This window comes from Palaemon carinicauda, chromosome 28 (genome assembly GCF_036898095.1).
Source record: "Palaemon carinicauda isolate YSFRI2023 chromosome 28, ASM3689809v2, whole genome shotgun sequence".
Classification (NCBI taxonomy): Eukaryota; Metazoa; Arthropoda; class Malacostraca; order Decapoda; family Palaemonidae; genus Palaemon; species Palaemon carinicauda.
This window is the reverse complement of record NC_090752.1, coordinates 46,914,576-46,930,359: the sequence shown is the minus strand read 5'-3', so window position 1 is coordinate 46,930,359 and position 15,784 is coordinate 46,914,576. Positions and strand designations below refer to the sequence as shown.

General features: G+C 33.4%; 1 protein-coding gene across 1 annotated transcript in view; it reads right to left on the bottom strand.

Moving 5' to 3' along the window:
• Positions 1–15,784, bottom strand: part of LOC137621799 (uncharacterized) — a 55,640-nt gene that overhangs the window by 9,594 nt on the left and 30,262 nt on the right. Inside the window, exon 2 of the mRNA XM_068352307.1 lies at positions 3,206–3,389. Within this exon, the coding sequence (XP_068208408.1) occupies positions 3,206–3,389 (184 nt within the window). The remainder of the gene's footprint in view (positions 1–3,205; positions 3,390–15,784) is intronic.

Here is a 15,784-nt window from a genome sequence, read left to right as displayed (position 1 = left end):
GTTGCATCTTCCGAAGGCCATCGTATAAACGAAAATCGTCAGAGACCCGCTTACTATAGACAGTAGCAACTTCATAAAGCTTTCGACAAAGAGGAGGCCGACGGAATTGGGAAATTACTGCTCTTATCTGTACTAGGCTTATAATGTGAAGATAAAACAAAGGGGGCTTAACTTCTAAATGTCAACATGTGTATATATATATATATATATATATATTGTATATGCTTAACCTCTAAATGTCAACATGTATATATATATCTATATATATATATATATATATATTGTATATGTATATATATATATATATATATATATGTGTGTGTGTTATTCAGGATTCCATCATTTCCCTTAATGCGAACCCGTCTTGCCATTCTTTGACTGTCACCTTCCAACTACTGACCAACAAACCGTTGATTAACTTAGTTAATCGAACATCGGCATAGCGAACAAATAAAAAATGAGAAAGAGAGGAGAGAGAACAAATTTTGATTGTGTGCGGGTCATTAAGACTTCCTAAATAAGGTCCTAATCAATGGTCTTCTCGGTGTGACGAGGCTAACATGGACTTACGAGCCCCGAGAAAGTGATTCTTTAAGTTTTTTATGTATGAAAAAAGTTCACAAGCTGGAAAACCCTTTCAACCGATGATGTCTCTATCATTTTTTGTATCTTTTTTAATAAAGATACAAAGAAATTGTATTTATGATTTCAATGTAATTATTGAATTTTATGGGGAATTCTATTTTGAACAAATATGAGATGACATTCGTAAATACTTATGATAAACCTTATCAGTCTTCCACACCTCAAGATTATCTAACGGATGTTGGCTATTTAAAGGTCATTGGTTGTACACCTTACTGTCTTATAAACTTTAAACAGTCAAGTATATATTAACGTCACTGTTGTTATTTAATTCAAATATATTTACGTTGAATTCAATGAATCTCAACTAGGGCATGAATTTAGCAGCGACTTTGCGACACACTTATCCAGCGGGGTAGAAAGATTTTTTCTTAACGTTTAGAAAAGGGGGGAAATTTACACGTCACTTCAAGTTATTTCTAAATATCAGAAATTTACGTTACAATTGCTGAATGACCACAGCGTATATATATTGTATTTACATATCTATAGTGATACAGAATTAGATTAGAAATTAGAGATAAGTGAATATTTTTTTAGTTTATAAAATATTCGCTTAAAATTGGTTGGATTCGAAATGTCAAAAGGTATAATGTACGGACATATCTTTAAGGCCCGAGTGCGTAAAAAGCGTAAAAAAAGGGTATAGAGAAATTGACATCACTATAAATTCTCCATTCCTTTGAGGTCATCCTTTGCATCTCATTAAAATTCATCACGGCACCCCTTGCATCTCGTAGCTTTCGCAAAAGGGGGGAAAAAATGAGGAAGAGGAGAAACTTGCGTATTTTGGCGACCGTGCGGTTTTAGGAAGTAAATTGAAAAGACGTGTTAATCTTCCTATGAAATCTGAGGCGTTTTGGGATGAAACGGTCATCCGTTGTCCAATGATTAAGTAGAGGTAGGGAAGAGGGAACATGAGAAAAGCTTTCCTCTATTAGGTTCCAAATGAAAAAATCTACTTTGATAACCACCAAAATATTAAGCTGCTTTTCCTCGTCTACCTTTACTCTTTTTTGAACGATGTATAAACCACCGTATAAATCTAAAGAAAATTCAAGTAAAGGAAAATATTCCGTTTTAGGTTTCAAATAACATAAAGATAGGCATGGCTTCTTCCTTCTGGCCCGATAATGAAGAGAAAAAATTATCTCCAGACTCATCACAGACCGCGGAAGTGACTATACGGTGAGACATTCAATAGCACTGAAGAAAAGGAATTATCAATTTTTCTTGAAGCTTTCAATCAATTCCAGTTCTGGCATTGGAAAAATGAAGAACTTTACCTATAGGAGAGAGAGAGAGAGAGAGAGAGAGAGAGAGAGGAATTATCAATTTTTCTTGAAGCTTTCAATCAATTCCAGTTCTGGCATTGGAAAAATGAAGAACTTTACCTATAGGAGAGAGAGAGAGAGAGAGAGAGAGAGAGAGAGAGAGAGAGAGAGTACTCTCTTAGAGTGACCCGTTTGCAATGTTGCAATTTCATAAGATGATAATGCAATATTGTATTTGCATACGCAAAAGGTCGAGAGTGGACAGCGAAACATTAACAAGAATAAAAATTCGACGTGAATAAATTCTCAACATTGGAAATTCACCATTAATAAATAACCAAAATAAATACCTTGACAAAATAAAAGGTTAGAAAAGAATATGGACATTATAATATCGGTAAAAATTCCAATTCAATTGTATGATATTCTAAAGATTCAAAATTCGAAGTTAAAATAATTATATGACTTAAAATCTACAGTATAACATTAGTAAGACAGACAATCAATTCAACACCAAAATATTCGTGAAATTATAAATTTTACAATTGATCGTTACCCACATTAAAAAATCGATAGCAATTTCTCCGTAAGACTTAAAATTTGACAGTTTAACCTTTTTAAGACTGCGAATTCGACGGTATAACCTTTGCAATGCTCAAAACTCGACATAAGAACACTGGCAAGGGCGAAATTTCTAAAATAAAACATTCATAGGATTGTATATCTCAAGGGTTCAACATTAGTAACATTGAAAACTCGACTGGAAAACACTAGTGAGATTGACGCGTTATCCTCCATATTGGGAAGGTACCAGAAAATTACATCTAAGACCATATGACACTTGGCTCATTACCAAGTGGAGTTAGGTTCGACCAGAGGAGGAAGCAGGAATGGTGTAGGCATTTTCCAATAGAACCAACTATGGCTGTTGGCCTGGTGCCATCCACCAAAGAGGAAACGTGTGAAGGTGAGTATCCAGCCATAGAATATATTATGGATACACCTATACATTTATTTTTGCTGTATGTAACATGGTCAAACTCCACATTTAACCCTCAGAAAATTTTAAGCAAGAAAATTCAGGGTAACATGATGAATTCGAAATGTTATTACTGTGTTTCAGTTACAAAATTCATTGAATTTTGACATTTTTTTTGACAGGAGAGGTACGCAAGTGTACATATGACATAAAACTGCGAAAATTGCAGTGAAAAGGAGCTGCTCAAAATCCTGACATAAAAGCTAAAACTCAAGTTAAATTGATAGTACCGAGAAGATAAACTTACTTTCACTGCACTTAGCATCAACCGCCTTGACAGGAGCCGCCCTGGAAGGGGCAGCGGTGGCCGGAGCGCTGGGAGCTGGTGCTACTCTGTTGGCGGCAGGTCGGGCGTTGGCGGCCGGCTTTTCCTCGTTGCGGTTGTTGTTCCTGCCGCCGATCGTTGGTCGACCTCCTCCGATCTTACGACCCTGGTGGGAAGAAGAGAGAAAAAAATGAAGTTCGATTTGCGTGTTGTTCGATTTTCTTTTAATTGTTGTTATTGTTATTAGTGATATTAATGTTTGATAAGTATTCTCGATAAGTGATTATTATTAGTCATTGTTAGTTTCACTATTAATCATAGTGACAGTAAAGTTATTATTAATATTATAATATCTTTTGCTAGGAAAAGTTAAGATATCTTAGGGTAAGAATAAGCGGCAAGATAACTGGTAAAAATCCGTTTCCGCAACATGATATCATGTATTTTTTATCTAAGCCTAAAACATATTTGAAAATGCGTATACATATATTTTTCTCTATATGTACATGCAGATATAAATTTATATATATATATATATATATATATATATATGAATTAGAGAGAGAGAGTTTTCTCCCAATGGTCTGAAATATGTCTAATGGTCAAAAGGTGTAATTACAACGTTACTTTTCTTGTGGGAAAGTTCCCCTAGAGAGAGAGAGAGAGAGAGAGAGAGAGAGAGAGAGAGATTCTTTCATTTTTCAGTTGTTCAAATCTACAAATAAAATGACCCTTTTCTTATCAAGTATTTCTTCCATATCATATCTATTCTACTAAAAATAGTTAACAACTACAAAATCCCACCAACACGTACACGAACAATAATTGATAAATCAGGTAATTAGGATCGACAATTTCTTTAAAATAATGAGAAAATGGAAACAATGTAACAGCTGCTTGGATGTTTACATCTGATAGTTTGGTGAAAATAAGTCTTGTTATACCTGTGTAAGCAGTGCTTGACAAACTAATATATACATACATGCATACATACATACATACCAAGATACACATATGTGTTTGTATATATATGTGCTTATATATTTATAGATACACAGAAAAACACACACACCCATATATATATATATATATACTTTATATATATATATATATATATATATACATAATATATAAATGTATATATATAATATATATTTGTGTATATATATATATATATATATATATATTTATATTACACAACATAATCATATTGCACAGAATTATAATAATCCCGTAATTTACACAATTTTGGCTTATTGAGCAAAAGCACTTTTATATTGTTCACCTTTTTGTGATATATAACCTTTTGTTCCCCGTTCTCAAAAGACCATAGCACAAGAGGCACTTTCTCCGAATGCCTCTTCTTCCGCTACTCAATGAACACCAAAATTCACGGAACGATTTCCTCCCCTGCCATTTGCCACTCGACAGTTTCCTGTTTTGTGGGAAGAAAACGCTCGCTGATTTGAGGCGCCAAAAGCTGTGTATTTAATCTTAACGCAATGCTAGTGCTTCGAATCTCTCAGTATTGCTTCTCGGGGAGGTCATGACTGTAACCTATGTATCATTGGGGGCTTTATCATCAGTATTGTGTCTCGTTAAAGTAATGATTGTAATTTGTGTATCATTACTGAATTTACTTACATTGTTTCTCGTTGATGCAATGATTTCTATCTGTGTGTCATTTTTAAAATTATCAACAGTTTTTGTCTGGTAAAGTTACGACATAATTTATGTTATGTATTTTACTAGCTTCGCAGTGACTATGAAAATTAATTGTTTATAACATTAGTATATTTTTTGTAATTTATTAATGATCGTTTTTTCTCGTTGCATTGAGGTCTCTTATCCATGTTTCGCTTTTTATTTATTAAAATTGTCTCTTCTTGGCGCATTGATTAAAAATCATATTAATTCTCCTTGAATTAACATATTATGATAAAAGTAAGGATTCTAAACAATTCAGTAATCTTGAATTTGTTAGTATTGCTTCTCATTTCAGTCATGAGTTCAATCTACCAACCTCTGGTGTTTTATTTAATCTTATTTTAGTTTTTTATTTAGCTGCTGCATCGTCAACAGCATTCACAGACCCTTGCCTTACCCCCCAATTCATTCTCTCTCTCTCTCTCTCTCTCTTCCTCCCTCTTTTCTCCCTCCCATACTTCTTCCTTTCCTTATGCGAACGATGCACGAAACAATACTGCAAGAGGGCGCAGGGTCAAACACAGCTCTCTCTCTCTCTCTCTCTCTCTCTCTCTCTCTCTTCGACACTTTCTTCAAATGTGGTTTCCACAACAACAACGTCCGCTACTACACTACTTGCTACTATTGCAAGTTTGCAAATTACGCTGCTATCGTCATCAATAATTGCTATTTGTGCTGTTGCTACTACTGTAAATGATTATGTTATGAATATTGCGTGTTTCAGGTACCTTATAATTTTTAAATAGATAAAAAATCTCCAAAAAATAATAATAATAATAATAATAATAATAATAATAATAATAATAATAATAATAATAATAATAATAATAATAATAATAATAATAATAATAATAGCCTACATTCGATTGTGGAGTTTTTGTAGATGGAAGAAATAACCAATTCAAATGAAGCAGTGGGTTAAGATATAATAAAGAATGCAAACTTTTAACAGATAAAAACTAAAACAATATAAATGTGAAATTTATTCGTACTGAGCAGTTTGTTCTAATCCACAGTAAGTTTATTCTCTTCATTGATCCAAAATGAGTAGGTTTTCTAAGGCAAAATTATTTGTATAAAAGTATTTTTTTTAATGCCGACATTGAGGGTTTGGTATTATATCTATATAAGAAATCAGTATTTTTTATTCATGCAAAGAAATGTAACTTCGGTGCTTTTCAGCCCTACAAAACTTATACAGTATATCTATAATTTCTACGCCTTCATGCCTTAATTGCGATCTATAGTTCTTTTAGATATAATGGCAATAAAAGGAACATCCTCCTTAATTAGATGGATATTTAAGATTAGTATTACAACTATTTCAATTATATATGCAATAAACTCTATGCTTCTGAAGAAACTAAACCGAGAAAATATCTAAATGATTTAGAAAATAAAGCATTTGGAAAAGGTGTCAAAATACCTGTCCCACGCCAAAATGGATAATCGCCTCGTATTCCAGGATTACCTAAGTAACATTCATTATCCATTCAACTTTCTAATACCCCGAATGCCCCATGCCCATTACAGACGAGTAGGGAGCCGCCAAGACAAAATACTCAATTGTCCCCTCAACTCACGTCCCAGGGACTTACACATACCAGGACAAACTTTCTTTCGTATAAAAAGGGGGAGAATAAAGAAAAACGTTGAACGAAAGCCAGTCTTTACTAAGCTACATGTTGAAGACGTTGACCTACTCTCCTACATTCGGAAGAAAGATGAAGCGAGGGTTACGAGGATGAGTTAAAAAGGAATGTAAACGACATAGAAAGTTTAAATTAAGGAAGGGTAACTCCATGCGGCGTCAGTAGGACAACTCTCAAAAGGATGACCCTTCACCCTTACGCTTCGATGTAATCCTCAACTCTTTCTAGATTGTCGAAGGATGTGCTACATTAGAGGAATAAAATCTAGTGAAATTTGTGTTGAATGCGGTTGCGAGTTCCTTGAGTCTTGAAGATGTAATTTAAGGGAATCCCTTAAGAAGGTAATCAAAGAATCCTTGGTTAATAACGGTCAAACCAAGGGAAATTACATCTTACATTAATCACCGGTTGCTTGACCCCTAAGGATGTTATCTAATGAATCTTTTGCGATTACTTCTTAGATTCCATTAAATAAAATCTTAGGTAATTCCTAAACACGGTCGGGAATTCGTCTATTAGTTCAGCTCAAATCTAGGGAAATTCCTTGCTACGATGGTCGATGATTACTTGATTTTTAAGCATAAAAATGTGGTTTCCTCACTCATTGGAAGATTTTTTCCCTAAAATAAAATTCTAATAATTTCCTCACCATTATATAATCCCTTCGTTGATTCTAACATCAAAATCTAAGAGAAATTCCTCCCATGATGATCGACGATAATCATCTAATTCCCAAGGATAGAATCTAAGGATATCCCTTGTTATTGCAATCGAAATAATAGAATCAACCAATGGAGCGAAAGAGACGAACGAACATACAAAACAAAAATTCCCGAACATCAGTGTTAAACCTTTATTGACAGTAACAAGATGCATCATTTGTGCGTACATTTGTGTTTAGGCTATCGGAAAATCTCTCACGTAGATGCTGCATACTGGTGATTGGACATGTCTACACAAACACACACACACACACTCTCTCTCTCTCTCTCTCTCTCTCTCTCTCTCTCTCCTATTATATGACAGCTCTCCCATTTTCTAAGTATTTTCAACTCCTAGTACTATCCATTTTTTTTGCCCATTAGTGAGCATTGTGTGCAAGTCATCTTCCAAAAGTTTCTCTCACCCACTTCAACTCCTATTATAGCATTCCATTCCACAGAAGCCTTTCAAAAAGGGAATGAAAAAGGTAAGCACCTAATAGAATGACTTGAAGGAGACAGGAATTTTAATAAGGTTACCCCAGTTGAAGAAAGTCCATTATTTCTAACTCCTGTATCATTTCATCCAATTAAAACCTCTTATTGTGACAGGAATAAGTATCGGCTTTTGAGATTAGAATCATTATCGTAGAGAAACTATAACCATTAAAAAAAATGTTAAAATACTTCTCATTTTATATATCTGTTCTGTGGTCCAATCAAAACTTATTGGAGAAATATTTTCAGCCACGAGTGAAAGAATTTTCAGCAAAAAGGGGGGTTTCTAACTGTAGGAAATATGTTTTTGCTAAAACATATATCTTTCATTGCAAACAAAACTTCATCTAAAGATCAAAAGAAAAATAGGTCCCCAGGAGACACCAACTCGAGCAAAGATGCCTTAGTACTTTAAGTGCATAGATTGCACATTCTGGTAAAAGGCTCTTAATAAATTGACCTTATCTTCCACTGGAAACTTATTCCAGAGGGTTCTTAGAGATGGCACCAGCATTAAGATCAAGACTGTAGATGCCCGATAATAATTGCAAGGTTCGATAAAAAAGAGTCTAAATAAGAATCTTATCTTTTAAGGAGATTCTATGGAGAGAGAGAGAGAGAGAGAGAGAGAGAGAGAGAGAGAGAGTCTGCACAGTTAGTTCCTTTAAATCAGCGCTTAAGCATCCATTTAGAAAGTCATGTCGAAGAACGCGTGTAGGCGTCATAGGAATGTCATCTGGCGTATCTGTCCATTAATCTGAAGAGGCTGATTATTGGTTTTTAGTTTTCTCTCTCTCTCTCTCTCTCTCTCTCTCTCTCTCTCTCTCAATTTGTATATATGTAAATACATACATAAACTCATGTATATATATATATATATATATTGATAGATGGATATGTATATATACAAATATGTATATATATATATATATATATATATATGTACATTATATGCGTGTATATATGTGTGCTTATGTATGCATATCTATAGTTGGTTATCGAAAATAAATGAAAATATCACAATTCTAAATAACTACCAAAGAAATTACTGCTAAGCATGATACAAGAGTCGATTAATATTCATATTTTTGATGACATGACTGTTTTACCCGACGTTTTTGTCAAAATTTGAAGCTTTATATCTTCCAAAAACGATTCCTAGAACGACAACGATCATCTTTAAAGTCAAAAAATAAAATGCAGTAACTATTATAACAGTTTTGATTATTATTATTATTATTATTATTATTATTATTATTATTATTATTATTATTAGCAGGTCTACATTAGTAGTTTTTTATAGTAGATAATCTAACAACAAAAACAACAACTAATTATACCATGGATCCATTACGTATTGCTGCTCATGGTATACGCTAAAAATATTATTTCAATTACACACAAAAACAAACATCAAAGTTTATATCTTTCGTAACCTCTAATTGCAATCTAAAAAGCGTGTATTTGGAAGCATATACTCCCCGCACGGAGGAGGAATGGCAGTCTAATATCAGGGGTAATGGGTTAAAACGAGGCCGTATAAAAACTAGTAAAGGATTAGATTATATAAGTGAGCTTATATAATTCCTCAGTTCCTTCAGAGCTCACGTCTCTTCATGATAAAAGTCAAGTAGTAGTAGTGGCTAACATTGAAAATTGCTACCCAATGATATAAACTATCTTTATTGAATACCTCCCAGCCTTCATTAAAGATAGCTATAGATAACAGCAAACTTCAAAAAGTTAATTGCAAAGGTCGGACGAGGTGGGAACAGATCATTTGCATGCAAAGTAGGGACTCACTTGGAAGGGAGTGATAGATGAGGATACAACATTACCTAACTCTCATTCCTCCTCTGCAATTTCATTTACTTGCTATCTTAATCCTCATCAGGTGAGATAAGGAGGAGTTATTTATTCAGTTTTTTCATATGACCTGAAGGTTTATTTAATTCTGATTTATGTTTTACTTCACTTTCAGGTACAGACAAAATAGTTTGCTATATAATGTGAATTTTTCAAATTATTATTATTATTATTATTATTATTATTATTATTATTATTATTATTATTATTATTATTATTTTCAGAATTGACTAATATTACTCTTTCACTTTGTCTATCTCTCTCTCTTGCAAATCATGAGATAATCTTATTTTAATTAATTAAAACTCATTGACATCTTATCCATCACGTATTTATTCTTGGAGATTTTATCTTCATTATCATCGAAAAAATTCTAAAAAAAAAAATTTACAAATGCAAATCAGCTTTCTAACCATATAAAAAATAAGACGAGTGACAAATACCAAAGTGGAAGTGACAATGGAGAAAGTGGGACAATGAATGTCGTTGAAACCAAATTTCAGAATAAAAAAAAAAAAAGGATTGAAAAACCTGAAGGAATCCTGTTGTGCCGGATGCCAAAGACGAAGTCCTATCCATAAAGGGTTTACTCTTCAGGTGCTCATAGTCTCTTTGCATTGGCAGCTGGTTTAACGCGTTTCATTCTCTCTCTCTCTCTCTCTCTCTCTCTCTCTCTCTCTCTCTAATGTTCATATACATGCACATACACATGCACATATACACGCACACACACACACACACACAATATATATATATATATATATATATTTATATATATATACGCACATATATTTATATATATATATATATATATATATATTACACCTATAATATATATAAATATTTTCTGTCATAAAACAAGAAAATCGAATAATCTCGCATATTGACGAATTACTAAATCAAATCAAATCGATAACCAAACTATTAAATAGTGAGAAAGTGACAACGGAACAGGTAGAAAACGTATCAAATTCGCCAAACGTTACGTCAGACTTGATCAAATGTCCTAAGGTTGAGTGAAAGGTATCGGAGTCTTTAATCAAGTTAGAAGAAACCACAGGATTGACACGGAGTTCTGGCGAGGGCTGAGACCATGTTGGGAAAATGAATGATGAAAGGGATGAAGTTAGAGATGAGTGATAAGTGGTATAAGGAGAATGATTGAGTGAGGTGAAGAAAATGAATGAGTTTGTGTATTCAGAGATGAGGAAGAAATGGGACGAAAGGAAAGGAATAAGGATAAAAACTGGTAAACAAAGAAGGGGTTATGAATAAGTTGTGAGGGGAAAAGGAAATATAATACGAAAGGATTAAATATTCGATCTTTTTATATGACTTTTTTTTCTTTCGAAAAATGGGACCGTAAGAAACGTAAAAGATTATGATGAAAGAACCTTTACAAGAATATAAAAGAAAAATATTAAGAAATCAGGAGAAATAATAGGCCCCTATGATGATGATGAAAGACTTCGTCAAAGACAATATAACGACAAAATCAATTGTTTCCTTCAGACATTCGTTTCGAGATCTGACTTATCTAAGGATCCAGCCGAGCGGCAAAGAGCAAGCTGAGAGTTGTTCCGCCAAGTTCGCTCCGACAACGGCGATGAAACGGAGTCGAATTGTGAGATGAAAAGACCTCAAGATAAAGGAGTGAGAGTTATCAACGCTTTTTAATCAAAGAGTATAATAAGAAAGTGAAAGCTTTACTGAATTAATCTTGTCAATGAAAATGTATTTGCATTTCTCTCTCTCTCTCTCTCTCTCTCTCTCTCTCTCTCTCTCATTTGTGTCCCATGTTACAGGCTCCTCGTACTAAAGAGGAAAATCTAAACATTTTTGTGATTGTTAATCCCAGACAAATGTTCGTAACTCGTCAGAAAGTTCGAGGTTTCAAATATTCGATATTAACGCGTGAAATTAAAAAGAGAAAAAGCCATCTTCAAAATCACCATCAAAGGTTTAATTTTTATGGAGACTATCATAAGAGCTCCAAGAAATAAAAAAGCCACAAGACCAAGAATTTTTAATAAAGTACTTTTTATGTCAAAGTAATTTTTGTCTCATGGTAGTTTCAATGCTCCTAATAAACCGATCTGAAATAGGATAAAAATAGAAAATATTTCCTCTAAACCTCAAATTCAAGATGATAAGCAGAGATCGGAAAGTGGAAATAGTGATAAAGAATTAGATTTCTTTACGTTTTTTTTATTGAGGAAGAGAACGCATTTCCATTATCGGTTTCCAAAATAAAAAAAAACGCTGAACGTGTGGTTTTAAAAAGACGATTGAACGCAATGTTCTTTTTCTTTCTGCCGAGTGATGTTATTTGTTCATGACTGGGAAAACCATTGTTTCTTTTCCGTTCAATGTTGCTTTTCAGGAATTCATTTACGATTACTTCAGCCTTTCTGTTCTTCTCTGGAAATACAAATACAGTGTCGCTATTCACACGCATGAACACATATACGAACATATACGTACAGTCTATGAATGCGTGTGTGTATATATATATATATATATATACATATATATATATATATACATATATATATATATATATATATACATATATATATATATATATATATATGGGTGTCTGTACTGATAAATTCTATTTCCCTATCCATGACAATACTAATCTGCTAAAAACGCACAAGATATCCCTCTTTAAAAAATAGAATGAACATCTATGCTGTCTGCATCTGCATAAACACGACAGGTGACCTTATGAAAACAACCCTTACATTATGGCCTAAGAAAACCAGTTCGGTGACCTATCCTTGCATATACCGTTACATTAATTTTTTTTCATGACTTATGAAGGGTACATCAGATATGTGAACTAACTATATATATATATATATATATGTGTGTGTGTGTGTGTATGTGTGTATATATATATATATATATCGTCTCTTTTCTAAAATAATACTTCACTAAGATGATAGGCCTCCAATCGTTTTTTTTTTATATAAATAAAGCGTAATTGATATTGCTGTATAATATGGATTTCAGTTTTATTCGTCTAATTTTGTTTGTGGTACATGGCTTCTTTATAATCCCTTATAAGATCATTGTTTAAAAAAAATCCTTCACAAATCATTCTCTTAATTCAAGCATTTGATTTGGGTGCCATAACTATTAATAATAAGAAAAACAAATAATAATAATAATAATAATAATAACAATGAAACCAGACAATTGTTTTGTCACAATAATCATCTCTCTTCATCCAATGGGAAACGTTCTATTTGCGTAAGGAGAGAGTCATTGTTTACAATCCTTCTTAAAAGAAATAGACAGATCTTCCTGCGAAAACCTCAAACGACACTGGACTACTTACTGCGAAGAGACACCAACGGAATGTGCCACTTAAACTACCAGAGAAAGTGGGATGCCAACGCGCATGCGTCAACAATGCCACGACAAATATTTTGGTTCTCTTGGGTTACTCTTGGCCCAAGGATTTATGATTATTCTTATATTTTTTTCATCGATTTCATCCGTGTTTGATTCCATTCTTATCTACTATTTTATATTCTTGCTTAGAAACGTTATTCATGTTCAAAAATTTTTTTTTTCTTTTTATCTTTTTAGCATAAGGAGGTCATGATCTTGGCCAAATTCCTTTTCAAATCAATATTTGATTCATATATTAAAACTTTATTATAGTGAACTGCGATTGCTTTTTTTGCTAATTTTCAAAAAGTTAATCTGAATTCAGCTTTATCTGCTTGATTTTATATATATATATATATATATATATATATATTTAAATTAAGGATGATAAACTTTATTATCTGCCTGAGAGTTTCTGTTTTTAAGTCAAGGATACTCTCATGTATACAAACTGGCTATCAAAAAAATAATTATTAATGAATCAATAACTAATATAAATAACAATTAAGTTTTCGTACTTTTAACTAGCAAAGATCCATTACGAAATAAAATGTATCAGTAAGTAAAAGTGCAGAGAAAAATCTACTCTAATTAAAAACGGAATGGATCCTCCACCCATCTGATGTGTAGACCTCACCAGCCTTTAACGACCAAATCAATTAAGAGATTCTTACCTTCAGACACTTTCTCCGAATGCCGTTGTTTATTCACATCAGATATTCCAATTAAAATCCAAGGTTTTAGTCGAATCAAAGCATCGCAATTGCTAGTCAAGTCAAGAGCTTCTTGAATTCCATAAGCATGTGTAAGAATTTTATGCAAAATGAGTTATTTCTGTTTATATAAAACAATTATTTTTCTAAATATCATTAACATACCATTTTATAGTTTATATAAAATATATCTGTTTTGATGTTGTTACTGTTTTTAAAATACCTTATTTTGATTGTTCATTATTTCTCAGATGGTTTATCTATTTCCTTATTTCCTTTCCTCACAGGGCTATTTTTCCCTGTTGCAGCCCTTGGGTTTATAGCATCTTGCTTTTCCAACTAGGGTTGTAGCTTAGCTAGTAATAATAATAATAATAATAATAATAATAATAATAATAATAATAATAATAATAATAATCATAATAATGATACTCTTGTTACTACTTCTAATACTACAGATTATATGTAGTATATGTTTAAAAATCCAAGGCTACAGGTTGATGAATTTTTTCTGAGATTCCTACTGGGAATATTGTATTATTTACTCAAGACTTCTCTGTATAGATCTTAATGAAAAGATCCTTACAGTAAGTCACTTCTTGTACTCATTTAAAATAATAATAATAATAATAATAATAATAATAATAATCATCATCATCATCTTCATCATTATCATCATGATCATTATCATCATCATCAACATTGAATTCACTAATCAATTTTATGAACAAAACTTGAAAAACATTCTATTCTTATGATTAGAATTACTAAATCATTAAAATGCTCATTGAAGTGTACCATCATAGTTGCCAACGGGCTAAAGAAAGCAAAGAGAATTTTATGAATATTAACAAATACAATATATTATATCAACAGCGTATAATTCCAATGCTACATCACAATCAAATCTGGCGTAATGACTCATCAAGAACGTTATCAAACCACGCCAACATGTTAAAGAGATAATAAAAAAAGAAGTAAGGAATAGAAAGTAGGCCTATAAAAGGGCCGGGTTTGATACCGATCTATCTTGAAATCCCAGGTCACATGGCTGGAATATGAGAGCAGGTTTTTTTTTTCTCCTTTTCTTAATGCTAAAACGAGCTTCTTAACTTCCCCTATCTATGAGATGCAAGTTAAGTGTCATCGAGAGATACCTCCGAGGTGGCTCTTGTGGCTGAAGAGAGAAGGGGGGAGAGGGAGAGTATAGGATGGAGGAGGTAAGGGAGAGAAGAGGATAGAGAGGGAAGGGAGAGGGGGAGATGCTGGAGAGAGAAGGGGGGGAGAGGGAGAGTAGAGGATGGAGAAGGAGAGGGAGAGTAGAGGATAGAGAGAGAAGGGAGAGGGGGAGATGCTGGAGAGAGAAGGGGGGGGAGAGGGAGAGTAGAGGATGGAGAAGGAGAGGGAGAGTAGAGGATAGAGAGAGAAGGGAGAGGGGGAGATGCTGGAGAGAGAAGGGGGGAGAGGGAGAGTAGAGGATGGAGAAGGAGAGGGAGAGTAGAGGATAGAGAGGGAAGGGAGAGGGGGAGATGCTGGAGAGAGAAGGGGGGAGAGGGAGAGTAGAGGATGGAAGAGGTGAGGGAGAGAAGAGGATAGAGGAGGCAAGGAGAGGGGGAGAAGCTGGAAATAGAGGATGGATAGGGAGACAGGGAGGAGATGACCAGACAAAACAAGTGTAGGGTTTCGGTTATGATGGAGAGAGAGAGAGAGAGAGAGAGAGAGAGAGAGAGAGAGTGGTTGTGTGTGTGTAGGGGAGTTATTAACACTACTTGATGAGAAAATATTAATAGATCAAGTGTAAGTTTTTCTCCACTGGAGGAGAAAATGACTGCCATTCTACGAGAAACCAATGTTGGTAAAAACTAACTACTGATACTCCCATAGAAGTGGCTGATTTACATATAAAAAGATATAGAAGATTTAAAAGAAAGTTAATGATAAACTAGTAGATATCCTTTAAAGATAATCGGGTACAGAAATTATAGCTATCAATACGTAGGGTTTAATCAGTTAAAAAGGGAA